This window comes from Scomber japonicus, chromosome 19 (assembly GCF_027409825.1).
Source record: "Scomber japonicus isolate fScoJap1 chromosome 19, fScoJap1.pri, whole genome shotgun sequence".
In the NCBI taxonomy this organism is placed as follows: domain Eukaryota; kingdom Metazoa; phylum Chordata; class Actinopteri; order Scombriformes; family Scombridae; genus Scomber; species Scomber japonicus.
The window spans coordinates 21,742,662-21,762,552 of record NC_070596.1 but is presented as its reverse complement, the minus strand read 5'-3'; the positions used below and the strand labels follow the sequence as shown (position 1 = coordinate 21,762,552).

General features: G+C 40.6%; 1 protein-coding gene across 4 annotated transcripts in view; it reads left to right on the top strand.

The window, feature by feature from the left end:
* Positions 1–14,467: 14,467 nt before the first annotated feature.
* Positions 14,468–19,891, top strand: part of rapgef1b (Rap guanine nucleotide exchange factor (GEF) 1b) — a 46,642-nt gene continuing 41,218 nt past the window's right edge. For all 4 annotated transcript variants that reach the window (XM_053340382.1, XM_053340381.1, XM_053340380.1 and 1 more), the window contains exon 1: positions 14,468–14,721. In XM_053340382.1, coding sequence (XP_053196357.1) covers positions 14,694–14,721 — 28 coding nt within the window. In that variant the 5' untranslated portion in view covers positions 14,468–14,693. The remainder of the gene's footprint in view (positions 14,722–19,891) is intronic.

The window sequence follows — 19,891 nt, the reverse complement described above, 5'->3', positions numbered from 1 at the left end:
GAGGAATTAATCTCACAGAAAGACCCAGAATAAAAAGGTGGGGTTGGAGGGGGGTAAACTAAAAGAAAGGAGCTAGGGGAGGGTGCAGAAACAAGCTGTGTGTTTGGTGAATGTGGGGGCAGCTGGGGTCCGCTCACAAATTGTACACAAATTCTGCAGCACACGGTAAATGCGTGCACACACACACACACACACACACACACACACATACACACACACACACACATACACATACACATACACACTACCGGTATGTGTGAAGATGAGAGGTGGGAGGGAGAGGGAGCAGGGATCAATCCATATTACGGTCTAATCTGTATCGCCCTGGGCTGCCGCAAGACGCAGGGTTTTGGAAGACTTTATGAAGTGTCGTCAACATGTTGTGATTGCAACTGGAGCTGGCCCAGGAAAATAAGGCCACTGCATTTGGTTGTTAATATTCTGTAACAGGCCGGGTCAGTGCAGACACTCAGTTTGTGGTGTTTACTACTTCGGTTAACACAAGGACACATTATTTGACTACTTTGACTGGCCACCAAAACAGAATGTGGCATTAGGGTAGTAAACAGCTGCAGGGGGAGGATACAGTAAAATATTGAGAAGTGGGTAAGTGAAAGACAGACAGAGAGAAGCCTCAAGTGTTGATTCCTGGCAGCAGTCCATATCCATGCTCAAATGGAGTGTGTTAGTGAGTTTGCGTGCGAACTGTATTGGAACTTGGATGGAGAACAGAGGCGGATAAGGAGGCAGATTGGGGAGAGATAAATGGAGAGAAAGATAGATCGCAAAGGACCATGCCAGAATCTCAAGCCTTGGGAGGACAGCATCTCTCTGAGGCTGTCCATTGTGAATCACGAATGCCAGTAAATTCATCACATCACAGCATACAGCACTCCTCATTGTATTTCATTGCTTCTCTTGATCATTCCAGCCATTCATCCTGTGAGACAGCAGCATGTACATGGTGATGTCCAATTGATTTACTGTTCTGAAAAATACACATTAACATGCCTAACAGTTGTCACATACTAAATCCGTGACTGTAATTTAAATGGCTTGGGTCTGATGCCATGTCATTTGGCTTGTGTTGGGGAATATTTGATAAGGCTACATCATTACAAACCCCTCTATCTATCTATGTATCTATTCGGGTAAATGAGGAATGGCTCTCGTTTGAGCCGGAAAGCCGAGCTGTCATTAGTCTGTCTCCAAATACACCCACCAGCTCTAATGATGCAAAAACATGCCTGGCTATGCCTGAGCACGAGCCGTTTGAAGAGAGTGGGAAAAAAAAAAAGAAATAAAAAGATTTGAAGAAAGATGGATGTGGCGGCGTGTATGTCTTCAGGTGAAGGTAGTATTTCACCACAGAGAAATAGGGAGGATGATGGGATCGCTTTCTTGGTGTGTGTGTGTGTGTGTGTGTGCGTGTGTGTGTGTGTGCGTGTGTGTGTGTGTGTGTGTGTGTGTGTGTGTGTGTGTGTGTGTGTGTGTGTGTGTGTGTGTGTGTCTGTGTTTCAGTTTTATTTTCATTTTAAAGAGGAATGGGCTTTTAACATGCAACTCAGAATCTGTCTGTCTGTCAACCGCTCTTTGATGTCCTGCTGCTTCTGTAGCCTTTGAGAGGGCTTGGGTATCATTAAGCACTTCCAATGAGTCCCACGTAAAAAGATGATTGGATGCCTAAAGTTTTTCATCATCAATAAAAAGGCGTCTGCCTCTCCTTTAGCTGGGAACTTCAGTCAACTTTAATTCATTCATTTGTCCATAAATAACCTGCTTGTGATTAGCCAAATGATATTCCTTTCGCATTGTTAGAAAATCTATCGCTCCCCTCTCTTTTTCAAGAGATGCTTCATCACAGCAATGTCTGGTATGTGGTCTTTAATGATGTGTAGGTGTCCATTGCATGTGAGTGATATGAAGCTAATATGTAGAGAACTAATATATGCCTGTCACCAGTAGCAGAGAGCACGAGCAGAGTGCACTGCATGCTGAATTTGAACGAGGGGGGTGGGGTGGGGGGGGGGGGGGGCATTAAATATTCTTTTTGATTGCATATCCAGCTGCATATTCTCACAGAGGGATTTTGCTTTTAACTGAATGTGCTGTACACAAGCACTTTGCAGTTTAACAAATATTTTTCCCCTGGCAATGTCTCAGCCCACCGGTGGTTTAGTACTTAATCCTTCCCAACAAATCCAACTACTAGATTCACCCAGGGGTGGGCGGGGAGCTGCCATCTCTACAAAGGGAATTATTGACATTATTAAGCTTTCTGTTTACAGTAGAAAAGGCATTTTGTATCATAAACAAATGTATGGTTTCAATTCCTATAAGCCCTCTGTAGGCTATAAGTTAGCTCATAATGATGAAAGTGACCTTGCTCTGGAGAGTTGGGTGGGCAGGTTTTACTAATGTAGCTGGGAATACTTAGGGGAATACTAATGTTAGTTGAGGCAACATCTTAGGCCTGCTTATAGCAGTTTTTAGCCCAGGTCTCCCCCAGAATCAAGGGTCCTTTTGAAAAAGCCCGTCTTCTCATCTCTGGCTCTGTTCTGAAAGCTCATTAAGACCAGAGATCAAAGAGTGGGGCAGTCGGCCTGTGAACTGGACACTGTGGGCTATTTCCATCTATTTATCACTCATACGGCTATTTTGGCCGTCACTGGAGGTGATCTGCATCCAGATTGCACCACAACTTTCCTGTGTAATTGTGCCATTTTGGTGACATCCATCAGCAGCAGTGCACTAAGGGTTTTCCGAACTGAATGCCCATTTCCAACAAGTGCTGGCTTGGACATGAAAAGCGTATTCACAAGTTTGAGAAACAAACAGCTTTATCCTTGTCCACATTAGACTAACATGTAAAGTCTGTACACATTTAAAAAATATTGGAATGACATTGTTCCAGATGCTTAATTATTCCTGACCTACATTTTGCAACATTTGTAACATTAAAATAGCAACAAATATGTTTCAAAGATAGACAGACATGGAGACAAAAATACAGACAAAACAATGTAAAATGTGCCAGCAACAAGATTTATCTGAGCATGTGTATACTGTAAAAACAGACTGGTCCAAGTGGGGCCAGTCAGCTGTGTTTCAGACATTTTCTGCACAGCCAAAATATATGCCATGCCAGAAATGTTTGTTTCCAATAAGATAAACATATGACAATATGAAGAGATAAAATATCAATAAAACAAATCAAAGAACCAAAAACACATCAGTTTAAACAAGGGAATATAAGTGAGATTTGAGAAGTCTCAGTTACAAATTGTACAAAGAGTTGTCCTGAATGAGCAAAGTTTATAGTAGCTCATCATGTTTTGTTTTCTTCAATGGGCACTCAGTTTATTTGTCATTCGGTTCATAAAGTTGGAGAAGATAGATTTAGGTAATGATGGTCAATACTGAAGCAGCAGAGACTCCTCAGAGATATTCTGACTTTTATTCCTAAACCCCAGGGGGTCAATCTCCAAAAGCACAATTCCCAAAATGCAACTAAATAGAGACTTTTTTATTAAATCCTTTCTGCCTGTAATGCAGGTGTTGGGTCTGTCTCCACATCTGTATATTTTCTTGACAAAACTTCTCCAGAAGACAATATATAACTGTTTTCTTGTTCTGGTTAATTCATTTTTGATGGGTAAAATTTCTCCCTTTAATTCAAATTTGCTGTGTTTTCTTTCTCACCTGTAGCAGCTTTGTGGAGATGCCAAATCGGAACTTGATCAACGTAAAACAAACAATACGCTTCCTGTCTCAACCTTTTCCGTATTTTTATTGTCCAGAGACAAACACACCTGCACGCACACAGGGCCCTGAACACACACACGTTCATTCACATACATCAATGAATGACCTTAGACAGCTCAGAGCAGGTGATGAGCAGGACAAGCAGGCCATCTGTCTGTCTGCGTTTAGATGTGTTTAACTGACATAGTCAAACAATACAGTGATGACAAGTGGGCTGTAGAGCTCGTTCACTCTGTTCTCACTCGATGCACAGACAGGACGGGTACGATGGGGGTGGGGTATGCAACATTATAACCTTTCTCTTCCTTGGGGTTGTAGTGTCCATTTCACAAAGCAGAAGTGTGAGGAAATAGAAAAAACAGGCGTCTAAAGGGGGCTAGTCTATGGTAAAGAAACCATAAGGGATAGTGTGTGACAGACAGCGTCATATTGTATTGACCTACACATATACATTATATATGACACACTTGCAGTCCACTTGCATGTTCATCTTTTCCACTTTTACAAGTCCCCTCATTCGTGCCACAACATACCAGTGCAGTGACCCGTTCCCTGGAGCAAGCAGTTTTGCTCTCACAAGCTGTCCAAACATTTCTGCCTTTGAAGGCTTGTCTCAGTCTTCTCTGCCTTTGCATGGTACCTGGCTTCTTTTAAAAGCAACACTCTTAACTACTGATTCATACTTCAGAGAGGCTGAGACTGAGTGGGAGTGAGAAAGGAGAGGGGAAAAGGGAGTGAGTATGTGTCTGATTTGGTGTGTTCTTGTGCGTTTGCTGCAGGAGAGCGAGATGTTTCATTGCAGGATTTGTTTTTTGCCAATTAAACAGACACTAATATCAGTCACAATGCCTGAGCTGAGGGGCTTCGGGGCTCCAGGTTGCTATCTTTGCAGTGTGAAGAGCAAACTAGGTTACTCTGTCTACATAAAAAAAAGAGTTGATTGCAGCACATCAGAGCTAAAGCAGCCCGAACAACCCAATGGCTGTCATTGGGGCTCAACAGATGTAGCTTTCCTTCGCTAAATCAGCTCCTGGAAAGTTGTCAACACAGCTCTGCCAGAACTGCTGCTTCTCTTCTTCTTGTCTGTTATAGTTGCCTTTTTTCTCTTTGCCTCAGTGTTTAGTGTTTGCTGACTGACTGTGGGAGAGATAATGAGGAGGGTGTTCTTTCTTTCTATCCCCATGTCCGTGTCCTCCTTTTGCACTGCCACACAAATTCACACTTCACAGAGCTATAATACAGTTTGTTTTTGCAGGGTGTAGGCATATGTGCACACGTGTGTGTTTGTGTGTGTGTGTGTGTGTGTGTGTGTGTGTGTGTGTGTGTGTGTGTGTGTGTGTGTGTGTGTGTGTGTGTGTGTGTGTGTGTGTGTGTGTGTGTGTGCCTGTATGAGTGTGTGGGGTAGGCATTTATAAAAAAAGGTTTCGATAGACTTTAGTATGACGACAGTAGCCTACACACAATTTAGCAAAAAGAAATCCCTTTTTTAACTTCAACAGGATCTATTAAAAATAAGACTGTTCATCTCAAATAGTTAATCCAAGTTGATATGGCTAACATGTTGGCAAACAGTTAGACTTCCAGCAAACACAGAGCAACATCAACATTAATTTGTTGTTCATGTCCATCCTGTGAATTTAAATCCACTCTTCTTTTAGCTCTGGTTTGGTCTCCACCTGCTCTTGAGGGAACTATCTGGGTCTTTTGCTGCTAAATACTCCACTGTGTTCACCAGCTAGTCGCTAATTATGTCTGTCTGCAATTAATGCAGTTGAGCAGTTAGTGTGGAGTGGCTTTTCGGAGCTTTTTCTCTGATATCAGCTTCCTTCTGTGGCCGAAAACGACCCTATGAGAGTGTTGAGAGTGAACCAGAAATATCAATTATAGCTGCTTTAATATAAAATGTGATAAAATATAGAAAGAACTATATTGGCTCCACAGGACACTGATGTACTAAATATGCTCAGTATACACATGTGATTCAGATATACTCTATAGACTGTACATACAAACATATAACACAGTTACATAAATTAAGACAAACTGAAAAATATAAAGAGGGAGGTGCAACACAAGCGTGAAAATGCATAAATGAATAAACTCTGTAGAAAGGTATGTCTGTTACAAGTGTTACACATTACAACCAAAGAAAAATAAAAAAATATACAACAACTAAATCATTAAATGTGTGACAGACATAAATACAGGTATAGAAATTATTTATTTCAAACTCAAAAGATTGACATGGTTGAGCTGGAGGTTAAATGGGGGTCAAGTGAAAAGGTGATTTAACCTCTAGGAATCAATGAGGTGGTGCAGAGGCTGACACTTCACCTCACAGCTACTGTACAAGGTTCTGGGTTTGATCCTCAGCCTCTGGTGCATTCTGTGTTTGTTCTCCCTCTGTTCATTTGGGTCTCTTCTAGATACCCTGGCTTCTTCCCACAGCCCACAGACGTACAATCAGGTGGATTAGAGATTCTAAATTTCCCACAGGAAGAAAATGGGGAGTGTGTGTGTGTTTGTGTGTTTATCTGTCAATCTGTGTTAGCTCTGTGATAGACTGGCAACATGTGGGAAATTAGTACCAGTTATCAGCCAAATGTTGGTAAATTATGAAAGTGGCTTAGTAGATTTCAGAAACAAAATAATGATTTACTATCGAGTGGCTGGTTAATTTGAACATTTATCTAGCAGTGGCTGCTGGATGTTCACATTTTAAAATATTCATTTCCCACCCTGCCTTCTCCAGACTGTATGCTGCTATAGGATCCTCCCCTTCCCATTATTATTAGCCAAGAAGAGAAACAAATGAGAAAAGACAGCACTCTTTTTTCCCCAGAGAAGCAAAATTTATGTCTAAGTAATTTGGTATAGGTTTCCAGTAAGAGGTACACTATAAGCAATAATAGCAATAACAAGCAAGATGTGTGCACATATGTGTGTATGAGTGTGTAGGTAAGTAGGGCAACTCTACATTAATAATGGCCTGTCACTGTGTATTTTTTGAAGGTAGTGCGAGTAATTAGGCCTGACTTAAGCTGTGTCCCAATTCCACACTATATCCTAATATTATAACATTTATACTATGAACTCCTCTTCATAGAATACCATTTTGGAAAATATGCGTGAGAAATTCATGCACTTCACTGTTTTGTTCTAACAATGATACAAGACGTGCGCCAACAGACATCAATTGAACACTGATTTCGGAGCGCTTCTGCCAGTTTCAATTTTGGAACCTTCACAAAGAGACAGAAAAATGTTTTTTCTACACATTTAATACTTATTTAATACTCCTGGAGCTGTCTCACCACCATCCAGAATTTATGTTTGTCAAGCAGCAGCGCCACCACCATCATGATTTATTTGTATAGCCCAATATTACAAATCACAAATAATGTGTCAGGGGGGTTTTACAATCTGTACAGCAATACAACACTCAATTCAAATGAGGAGGAACCCCCCCCCCCCCCCCCCCCCCCCCCCCAAAAGAAAAAAACTTTAATGGAGATAAATTGGAAGAAACCTCAAGAAGAGAAACAAAAGAAGGGATCCCTCTTTCAGGACAGACAGGTGTGCAATAGATGTGTGTACAGAATAACAGCTTGGAAAAACAGGATGACCAAATTACAAATTTAGTATGCACACTGACATGTCAGAGTATGATTTTGGCACTCTTCCAGTGTGTATGCACCACATAGTTGAAACCCGGTTAGCAATGATATGTTGCATGAAACTGGGACACAGCTTTCCTCTCAGTGTGGGACAAGCCAGGCTAAGTCCTGCTTTCATTTTCCATTGGAACACCTTGTGTATTTATGAATGAGCATTCCCTATAGACTATCACACACAAACTACTCTACAAATATATGTGTAAATTATGCTTTAGGTTTATAGATACTTTTAAAAATAAGTTTATATGACTTTATGATGTATTAAAGTCTTTTAATAATGATTCAAAGCTGCAATCATTAGGTATCATCACCTCTTGTACTCTACCCACAAACTTCCTCATCCTCTTCCGTCCAAGTCTCTGTTAGGCTGCTTTAGCTCCGGTCTGCGCAATCCTAATTCAATTACTCACACCCTTAATCACTGATCCTGTTAAATGGCCCTTGTGCGTATTGTGAGTTTGGATAGCTAGGCAGCTGAGCCATGTCGTACGACTTTTCAGACCGGCAGTACAGTAGCCCACTTACCCAGGCAGGAACTGGCATGAACTTATCTGTGACGCCCACGGACCAGACTGTCTCACTCCACACCTAGTTCATTATAAGGTGCTCCTGTCAAAGCTGGTCTGAATTGGTGTGAATAGACAGTGACGCATCCTGGCCAGCTGCCATATCCACTGATGACAAATGACCAGGAAAATTAACTAGTATTACAAGGCAATGGCGCAGTGAGTTGCATAGAGAAGCAGTCACCCAGAGAACAAGTTTCACTAAGAGGGATTTAAAACACAAAAGAGGATGTGTGATGAAATTTAAGCACGAGGCACGTCACAGGGAAGTACTTAAAGAAGTATGAGTGATATTAGACTAAATGTGTGCAACAGAAGAAAGACCCTCAAATATCCATTAAATGCCTCTGACCCGCTGAGCAGAATAAAGGAATGGATGCACACTGACATTTAGCCCTTTAAAGTGGAAAGTAGAAGGAGGAAAGGAAGCTCAGGCTTACTGCCAAGGTGATAATCTGAAAAAAGTGTAATTGTTCTCTGTGTCACTACATCACAGGGTTGGCCTATATACTCCCATGCTCTTTGTGCTTTTACACCCACAACTGTGAGTTCACCTCCCAGGCCTTTCGGGTGCCCACAGACCCCTGGGGACTCTGGTGGCTAATGGAGGTGGAGGTGGAGGTGCGAGCTAGGGAGTGGTCAGCCTCACCGTGCACCCCTGCGGCTCATATTCTTTGGCCCTCATTGCCCTGGCCTCAGAGTTAAATGTCAATCAGGAGCACTTGGAAGGACTGGCACAGAGGAGTGGAGGGTCCCGCCACTAAGGCCGACAGACTCTGCCATTTGAAAGCGCAATGAGGAATAGAGTGGAGGGAGAAAGCAATAGAGACAGGCAGAGTTTAGGGAGTGAGACCTTCACTGTCATGGTGATAGGACAGAGTGATCTTGAAAGGCGAGCAGCTGTGCTCTCCGAAAGCCGGGGCCGCCGCCCTGTAGTGCTCCAAAGAGCAGCTCAACAATGCCTGTCTCAGCACATAAATAATTCCTGTGTGTGTGTGTGTGTGTGTGTATGCATCCACAAATGTGTGCAGTTACAGTATGTGTGTGCCCTGCCCTATAAGCCTGCCGTATGTTTACTTTCAACACTAAAAACTTGTGGCTGGTTTATATGAAGTTCATTTTATGTGCGTATCAGAAAGAGTTTGGTTCCTTGCTATCTAATTTTCCTGACCTTGTCAACATGTGTCTCCATTTGTTTGTCTGTGGCAGTGACAGAGTACTCTATTCTAATGCAGTATTGAGTAGGTTATGACCTAGACATCTTGTCCTCTTCGTCCAACGCCTCTCTGTCTTCAATCTCCACTAACTTGTGTCTAACCCCTACATTGATACCTCTAGCCGTCCATCTTAATTCCACCATGAAAGCGCTCTTGAAAAATCACTCCACGCAGTGTGTTAACAGAGGGGCCAAAGACAGAGGACCCCGACTGTTGTGGAGGTATTTTTCCCCCCTCCTTCTCAGTTAAATGTATTCAGTTGTTTAAGCCTTGCTGATCCCCTCCCTCTTTCCCCTACTCTCAGATGTGAGACAGACGGAGGGGCCTGACCGCTGGCCAAGGTTAACAGAGCCTTAAACTGTGTTTGAGCTCTGCATCACACGCCCACCACCGCAGAGATCAAACACTGTTCTTCTGCCCAGCTCCCACTGACAACTCTCAACTAACAAAACTGTCTCACTTCTCCTTTCTTTGTCCTGTCTACCTTGCGTGAACCATATGCAGCCCACACCAGACCTGATCAGTTTGTAAGCGCAGTGTGAAACTTCCCCAATGCGAACCAAAATGAATCTTCCCACGTTCATTATACATTTCGATCCTGAGCATCTGAGCTTGGTGATTGATTGATGCCTGATTGCTGTGTCAATTTAGGAGTATATTTATCACTCAAACAGCACTATAAAGTATGGTTTACAGTATATAACTACTTTTTATTCACAAGAACTTTTTTTAATATATTTGTATTGACTATCACTGTAAGACTTAAGACCTAAGTCATAATGTAATCGAAATTCCTGCTATTAACTCAACAATTTTTGTTTCAGAGAATCTCATCAAGAAAACAACAGTTTAATCAGTGTAATGCCAGATTCTGTTACATTAAGCTCACCCTCTCTTAAATTACATATCATCAGCACTCTACCTGTCCATACATTACTACAGGATGCACACTTGCTGAGCTCAAAGACACAAACATGATCAATAGTTCTTGAGCACCACTCTGTGGCGTAAAGTATAATAGCAGCATTTGGTTTGCACTGTGGTGTGTTGCCAGCAGATAGCAGCAAAGACCTGAACTGCATGACTATGATACCTGTGTAATTACAAAGACAAAATTAAAACTGATGTGGAAATAAAAGCTGTCATTCATCTGCCAAACTGGGTGCAGTCAAGAGTACAACATCATTTCTGGGTATATGTTCTATCTCAGTTCCTTGTAAGAGCTAACAAGCTGTTCTCTTTAACGACAGAAAGGTTCAAGCTGCCTTGTGAAGCAGATATTTTGAAGCCAAATTGTGTAAATGACCTTTAGGTTCGACAACTGCTAGGCTAATTCAAGGTACATGACTGGCATCCCGATTGTAGCCTGTCAAGAAAAAAGCCATAACAGACCTACTCCGACTCTGCTGTGAGGCCTATCCTGTCCTGACAAGCCTGCCAATGCTTAGGGGTTCATTGTCTTCCCTTTGTGACTTTATCACAGCCTCAGGGAAAGTATTCCACTCCTTCCACTCCCTCCCGTCTACAACACACACCCATACACTATCTCCAGCGCATGCACACACACACATGCACACATACAGCAAGTACTTCTTTGCACTTGTTATATGGGTGTGGTTTCTGCTGTGCAAGCAAGAGCACAAGGGAGCAGGCGTGATGACAGCCTGAGTAAATATGAACCCTTGACTCTCAAGGCCTCAGTTTGATAACTGATTAAATAAAGGTGATGATGAGATGAGCTGCACAATGCATGAAAAGCTTGCGACAATATGTAATGAACATCTTATCTCTGTGTTTTAATACATGCTTTGGCTTTCATGAGTGCATTGCAAGAATACAAGCTGACCCAGATCACTCAGATAATGTAGATCAATCTGTCAGTCAGATTAATTATTCATGAAAAGATGACAGGGCATGCTTGCTTCTTCTTAATATACCAGAGGTATAATTTAGATGGTTGCTCCTTAATGGTCAGGATAATGTGAAACACTAAGTAGGCAAAAGCCATAGTCAGCAGTTTATTGAAATCAGGGTTAAATCAGAAGTCAGCCTCCCCCTGCTCTCTTCTGCTTCATTCCTTTAATTTTTCGGTCATGAGAGGAAGTGGTGGTATGGGGAATGTTATTGTGGATAGGTGAATAACAGAAAAGGAACTGCCTATGTATTGAATCAAGCTTTTAATTTGTCCAACAGGGGGCTCTGTTCTATTATTTAAGTTGCACATGGCTTGAAATACTTAGCAACTGCTTGCTGATGTCAACCAAAAACTTAATGATAAACCATTATATTTCCAAATGAAATATTTTTCATCAGAAGGTCAATATGTTCAATTCATTTGTATGATGTTTGAGCTTTAAACTCAAACTCAAATGAAATGATTTATTGTAATCCTTTTTTAGTGAATTGTTTAAACTCAGTTTAGTTAAATGACAAGAACCTACACAGCGCTCTGCTTTTACATAAAGCAGTTGGAGCTGACGTCTTATGTCCAGTGATGATGCATAATATACACATAAGGATGTCCTGCAGTGTTTTTACAGCAGAGGTGGACGACCTCACCTGAAACAATGACTACCTCGGCTAACATAAACATTACACTTTACACATTACATGAAATCAAACATTAACCTTTATGGGAAAAGAGCAGAGGTCCCATTTCTCAAATAAGTTAATTGTACATATTTAATGAGTTTATATTCAGGCATTAATCTACTAACTACATTGATCATGAGATGAAATGTAGCCCAAGATGTGGCTGGCTTACCACCTCAACTTAACAATATCTTGGGGAAAACACTGCCTATACTGAAAGATAGAAAAGGAAAGTAAAAGTATCATGTTAAGGACATGGCTTAAAGTCTCATGCTGTCTTATCAATGAAAGTACTGAATGGGGAATTACCTTGACCAAACCTATCAGATGAATATGAGCTTTGTAAATACAGAAAGGGTTTATTTAAAAGAAAAAAGACGGAATATGGACACCAAGAATATCTTGAGGGGAACAACGTGTATGTTAACAAGCTCATATTGTACATCCTCTCAATATGAAGATGACTAAATCCGGCACAGTCATTGAGTATTTAAAGGTTTGATGAGACAAGTAAGACAGGAAAACAAATTGATGTTATCTTCTGACACATAGCAGCTTGTCTGAGTGAGTTTATGAGTCAAGTAGTCTTGTTTAGAGCATGACATCAACTTTAAAAAAAGACCTTAAGTAAAAATTACAAGGTCAGTTCAGTCTCAACTAACAGAAACACAGACAACACACTAATGAATCACACATAATATGAGTGACTAATGCTGTAAAAGGAAACAACGGTATACTGAAACAATACAGCAGAGTTTATGATGTCCCATAAAATGAGATGCACTGTGTTACATGAGGAAATGAAAAAAGCAGAGACACACTAACCTGTCCACAGTTGGTGAGGCTTTTTAGTCTCCTCTACTCTTCATACTGTACAGCTTCTTCACCGCTACATGCACCATTTCAAACAAATATTCTTGAGCGCCCCTTTAATCTATGTATTCATGGATCTAATAAGCAGGACATTTAATTTGATTAGAGTCAGTTATTTCAAGTCAACAGGCTCCGTCATTCCATTAGCCTCATGTTGCTGCGATCAATAATGAAGACTTAAGTGACTGTGTGATGATATGGACTGCAGCTTTTATAAGTAGATACCTGGAAACACTGCTGAAATCCTTTAAAATACTTCATTTTGCTTGTTTTATTGTTGCCTTCTTTACGTCAATGCATGTATAAATTATGCATTTGTCTCAGTATTTATAAAAAACATTCAGATTGTATGCATGCAAAAGAGGGAATATTTAATTTATGACCACATGTGCAGCCATTGTATTACTTTAGCGGCATTGAATGCTGTTTATGTACAAAGCCTTATAAAAAAAAACTGTCCAGTTACCTCTTCTCATTAATTATGTTCAAACACAACACCTATAATGTCAGATCTCAGGGTATTTTTACTTTATTTGTACCACTTGTACACACAGAACTTGGTAAACATGGTTTCAAATATAATGCTGTACACAAATAGAACAAGCTTCAGAAGATTTTAAAACGGTATTGTCTTATTTCATTAGAACATTTAAAAAGGTTGTATTTGCATGTTGTCAATCATGTTTGCACACATTTCTCTTGATGTGTAATATATATTTAACTTATTTATTGTCTGTTGTGTGAATTGCGTGTTGTTGTAAGTGTGAATTTCTTGTACACAGGTCTCTTTTGAAAAAAGAGATTCATATCTCAATGAGACTACCTGCTTAAAGAAATGATTAAATAAATAAATGACTCTTGACAAGGTGTCCACACAAACACACATGTAAAGGTTCTACATAATTTAATTACAAAATAAATGTAACTGTAATACATTACAGTTGATGAGAAGAAATGTGTAATTAAATTACAGTTATTTATGAAAATGTTGATGATTACAAAGACCAGACATCTGAAGATTTTGCTCAGGAGGGGTGTTTTTCCCTCATTTTCTAACATTAAACATGTTACTGAATACATATCCTGCTGTTTTTAATTATTTTCAAACTATATTTTGTTATATTTTGTAAATAAATCATGACGTGGGCTTAAATGGTGTCACAATTCCAATTAAGCCCACTTTTTTCATAAAATAACTTTATTTTTATTCCAAAACCAACATGAACTAATGAATACATTTTCAAATGAGACATAAATCTTGCTTTATAAGCAATTATCTCCTTATAAATTACATCAGTATCCATGAAAAACACCTGAACTTAGATTTTGGTGGGCTTAATGGGTACACTTTACCCTAACAGCTGAAAACATTGGTTAGAAAATTAGAAAAGTGATCAAATGTAATAAGTTACATTACTTTGATTAAGTAATTGAGTGTGTTACATTACTTATTACATTTTAAATAGGGTTACTAGTAATCTGTAACCTATTACATTTCCAAAATAACCTTCCCAACCCTGCACATTCATAGCATGCATGCAGCCTATAAACAGACATCTAGCTCCTGGAAGGAAAAGAAAAAGAGGGACAAACACTCTTGGCTTATTGCAACTCTTTGAATTGAAACACGCCCATCCTCTTGTTGACAGATGGAAATGTCTAATTCCTCACGCAAGGAGTCGCTGTTACACTTGGATGAGGGCTTTCTCTCTCTGCCTCTGAGAGTCTAGTAGGTTCAACACATTATCGTGTGTGTGTGTGGCTGTGTGTGTGTGGATCCAGTGAAAATCACCCGGAGACGGACTGAGACAGTTTTTTGTGACCGTACCAATGTGTGTGGCCTATAAATATATCATACACACACCCAGGCGGAATCATCTCATGGACACAACTGTGGTGTATCGAAAATGAGGGAATAATCGGGAGAGGCTCGTCTGGTAGCTGATCGTTTTGTTGAACTGCGAGTGGGATCACAGCTGCTGCTGCTGCTGCTGGCTACGAAAATGTCGGGAAAAATAGAGAGCAAGCAAGGTAAGTCCTGCCCGGCTAGACACCGCCACACTGCTCCACCTTTTTTTGTTTTGGGGGGGATATTGTGAATAACGGTATTCCTCACGCACACTGGAGGGGCTCCTGTGGATGAAATGCGGGGTTCATTCACCAATAAACAAGGAGGAGGGGGCTTCATTATAACATTGGGGCGATTATATCCAGTGTATATGGAGAGAAGGTTTTTAATTGGGCCTTATGCATTGCTCTTTTTTCCTCCGTAGTTAAAATAAAGCTAACATTAGCTATATATATATATGAGCTAATGTGACTATGTGGAGCAAAAGGCTTTTTTTTCTCCCCTCCTCTATGTGGTGTTAAAACCAAAATAAAAGATGACCAAGTGAACCGACCTGTGAACGACTAACGTGGTTAACTACTCCCAACACATTTAGCAGGGTATAATAAAAGATGTCGGGTGCTAGCCTAGCTTTTAAAAAATACACATACACACTATTTAATAAATGTGCAAAAAACCGGCTTTTCCAACCATTCAGCTCAATGGTTGTAAATATACCGTGCTTTGATTGTTTGGGAGGCTGGCTAACATTAAAGAAATAATACTATTGTTTTTTTATAACCGTAGAAGAAACACAGTATGGTGAATAAATAAAAGGGCATATGTTGGTTTAAGTTGTTTTTCTGCTGCATAGTTGGATGTAAGAGAGCCTTTTTTTATATGTGTTTAGTAATGGAGGCTAGCAGCAGCTAATGGTTAGCTTTTCACTGACTAGCACTAGCTGCGTTTGTGCTATCCAGTGTCCTGGAGTTGTAATGCGTTTACGCCCAAGACCCGTGTCTATGTGTGTGTGTATGTGTCTATGTGTGTGTGTTGTATTGATTTTCAGCATTGTGCACGTGGCATATTTTGGTTGCTTTGACCCATGTGTGTATTTTAAAGGAGCAGCTAAAAAACACAAGATAAATTGAGCATTGCAAAGGAGTATTAAGGAGAAGAGAGAGAGAGTGGAGAGAGAGAGAGAGGGGGGGAAACAGGGTGGTCTGCAGGGGTATGCTTTTTGGTAGGAAACTTTATACCCGCCAGCTACACTTGCATCCCACTCCAGCAGCTGTCTCTCTGCTTTGCTACACACAGACACAGACACACTCACACACACACACACACACACACACAGACAGTCCTGTCCATTGCTGCCTGCAGTAAATGGACACACCAAACACACACTCACAGACACACACACACACACAGTCCTGTCCATTGCTGCCTGCAGAAAATGGACACACGCACACACTCACTCACACACACCCCAACACACACATCACAGCTCCCAGTAACAGGCGGGGAGGGAGTGTCATCCACCACTAGCTCAGTCATTTTTCATAGGCGTAAAAGTTTCCGATTCCTTTCGTCTCTAGCAGACAGATGACTACATATGGTCACGGCTAAATGAAAACTAGGAGACAGTGTATTTTTTTTTTTTGGTCTATTCTTTGTATATCAGGCCAGTATATCAGGATAAAAAAAGTCACCAATCCATCACCTTTCCCTCGCATCAATTCTCCTATGTGGACCTGCCTCTCCGGGCATCCTAGTTGTGTTTACTGGGTCATTCACTTGTTGGCCTCTCTGTCCTCTTCCCCATGTACCCATCGATCCCAAATACGTCCCCCAGAGGACACACAGTATGTCAGACGCCAATGAAATGGAAAGCAAAGGGGGGCAAGGCTTTGGGATTCATGGTAACGCTGAAGCTATGCCTGCTTGCAGACAGTTTTTCAGTGTCATCCTCTTAAGCTTTTTCCTCAAAGAGAGAGAAAAAGAGAGAGAGAATATGTGTAAAGACAGGTGGAAATGGATTTTTTTAAAAAGGCTGTCTTCTTTTTTAAAGCTTGACAGAAGGAGATTATTTCACTGTTGCCTCGAGGAACAACTTTTTTTTTTAAAGGAGGAGAAAAGATTCGGAGAAAGTGAAATAAAGTTCATACCTCAAAGTTGAGTGTCTTACACGTACACACTAAAAATCACTGGATAAAAATCATACTCATTTTGAGTTATTATGACATATGATATTTATTATGAAACATTAGGTTAACTTTACCTAGTAGAATTCTGTAATTTTGACCAAGCTTTACCCAAAAACTGTCAAATGTATTGTTTATTGTATTCAGATGTGCCTATGACATACAAAAGATACACTGGTTATTTACTGGTTATAACAATTAATGACAAACTGTGACATCTAAGTTTAAAAAGGTTTAGATAGGGTAAATAACTCAAAAGTAAAATAAAAAATAAGACTAAAATTGGGTCAAAACAACCCATTTTCTTGAATGGCTTTCTGGCTAATATTAACCCAGTATTGTACTGGTGCTATATTGACTCAAATTGAGGGTGGGTAAGGGTTAAAATATGATGCTGCCAAGCTGTACCATGCAAATGGTTACCATAGCACACACAGAAAGTAGGCCTATCAATGCACAAATGGACACCAGGAGACTTATAGCCCGTGTTTCTTCCAGCTCCATCAACATACTCCTTAATCACCGTGGATACGCCGTCCCTCTGTCATTGGCTTGTCCTCTGTTGGTGGGGGGAAACACTGCTTCGTTGTTACCTGTTTTAGAGTTGCTTCTGCACCGTGGTGTGTTGTGTTGTGTTGTTGTGTTGTGTTGTTGTGTTGTGTTGTGCTGTGCTGTGCTATGCTGTGTTGTGGTGAGTTTAGCGAGGATGTCACATCTGAGGGAATCAGGTGGGTGGTTCCTGCATCTGTTTCGACACCGAACCCCCTGTTCCTCTGTACGTGCGCACACACACCCACATGACTTCATCACTCAGGCAGCCCGAACTGTAATCCATAAACAGATTCAGTGTCTGTGTGTGCTGCTGTTGCCCAAAAAGCTAATGACAACACACACACACACACACACACGCATATAGACAGCCAAACTCACATCCCAATGCTTTTCCTCAAGAGGAAAGAGGAACTGGGTGGGGAAGGCTGAAAATATGGGAGTTTTTATTTGTTAGTTCACACTTGGTGTACTGTGAGCGACTTGTTCAAATGCACTCAGAAAAGAAAGCTGTCAAGATAATTGGATTGTAAAATGAAAAGGATGGCGCTGCTAGAACCTGAGGAGATTTTAAGATGTGCATCTAAACCCTTGATAAAAAAAAAGCTGAGCTAAATTTAATTTATTAGATTAACTTCATTGAATTTGAAGGGTGTTAAATTTAGACTGTACTATTGAGCATGTGAGATATACTATCACTTATGGGAGAGTCACGTAGTAGAAACTAAAACAAACACCCATGTGGTTCAGCTCAGCTAATAATGAAACTATAAAAAACAGTTTGGGGTTGTCTCTATTGTACATGAAATTAAAATAGTCTTAGGTTGTTATGTTTGACACGGCACAGTTTGGTGTAATTAATTCAGCCACTCCACGGTGCTGCTGTGTATTCCTCTAGTGTTGCAGTGTATGCTATACTGATTTTTTTTTTATTGAAATGAATGAAACTGCTCTTTTGAATGTTTTCTACTTCTATTGATTAGTTGTTACTGCTTTTAATGAACAGCGCTGGAGCGATATCACTGTTGAAATCACAAATGTCAGTGATGCATTCAAGGGTACACTGTAAAAACAGGTTTTTATCATAAAAAGGCATCTTCAAATTCAATACGAAGAATAAACTATGCACCACTTTTCAGCAAGAGAAATGTCCCAAAAAAAATAGAGGTGCATGATGTTTATTTGTTTTAATGATAGACGTATCCTTTGTATAAAGTTTACACACAAACACAATCTTAAAATGATTGGCTTGGATACAACAATTTCTGCTTCTTGTTACCAAAATATGTGCTATGAAATTAATATATATATATATATAAAATCAGCTCATGCTTTTCCAGTTAGTGCCAATACATGGATGTTACATGCACTTTTTCCTTTGAGTAGGATGCTTGTGATGCTGTTAATGATTACATTTCAATCAAAGAAATAAGTCATGTGAGTATGGTTGAGTTGCTGCTTTACAGTAACACACAAACTTTCAGTAAAATTTTAAAAAGCCTCAATTTTTAATAAATATTTGGGTTTTTTTTGTTTATTTTTTTTGCAGTTACATAATTTGTACGTCCTAACAGAGACCGGGAATCGTGACACAACAGTTTTGGCACGTCAGTGTTAGTAACAAAGTTGTGGGAGTTGCACAGTGATTTATAATTAGCCCGTACACTTCTCTCTTAGTGGACAGTCAATGGTAGTAGCCAGTCACGGCGGAACTGATCCATCAGTTCCTTATTTTAGCATCCCCACCCCCCCTCCACCTCCACCTCAACCCTATACATAGTGTGTGTGTGTGTGTGTGTGTGTCTCTGTGTGTGTTTGCCTTTGAAACGGTTTAGCCGTCATGCAAAGAGCTTACTCTCAGGCATTCCTTGACTTAACACTGAAGTGTAAGTCATTTCGACAGGCCCTGGTAGTGTTTGCCGAGCGGTTACTGCATTGCTTTGCTTCAGACTGAAAATAACTTCTTGTCTGATGTACAGAAATAGCGAGCCCCCCACATGCCTTTAGTCACCAAAACTCCCGAGCAAAGAGCTTAAGTAGTCGTGTTTACAAAAGGGTTCCCCGGACGATTAGGTTTTGCGCGTGTTGCCGATGAGCGATCCCACTGTTTTGCGCGGGGGCAAAAGCTACAGGTTGGTTGGTTTGACAAGCTGCAATTTTGAGGTTTGATGGCGGCAAGCGTTTCACCCTCCCTCTCCCACAGAATGAGAGGCTTGCCTTTTCCCATATAGGTTTAGCTCTGTTGTAATTAGTTTTTTGTGTGGGTGTGTGTGTGTACGTGTGTGTGTGTGCGTATATGTGTGTCAGTGTATATGGGAGAGCAAAAATAAAGCAAAAAAGCAAAAAAAAAGGGAGGGAACGGAGCTTAGGGAGAGAAAGGGAAGAGGGTGGAGAAAGGTAGAAGCATTGATGGAAGAGGGAGAGAAACAGGGAGAGAAATGGATGGATCACATGTTGGCTAACAACTGGCTAGGCCGAGGCTATCGATGAGCAATGGGAGGGCTGGGGCTGGGTCTGTAATGGTAGTAATTAGGTCTTGAATGTAACATGAATATTTTGAAAGCCATCCCGCCAACAACATCCTCCATCCGAGAAGCTATAGACGGCACTTTTAAAGTTT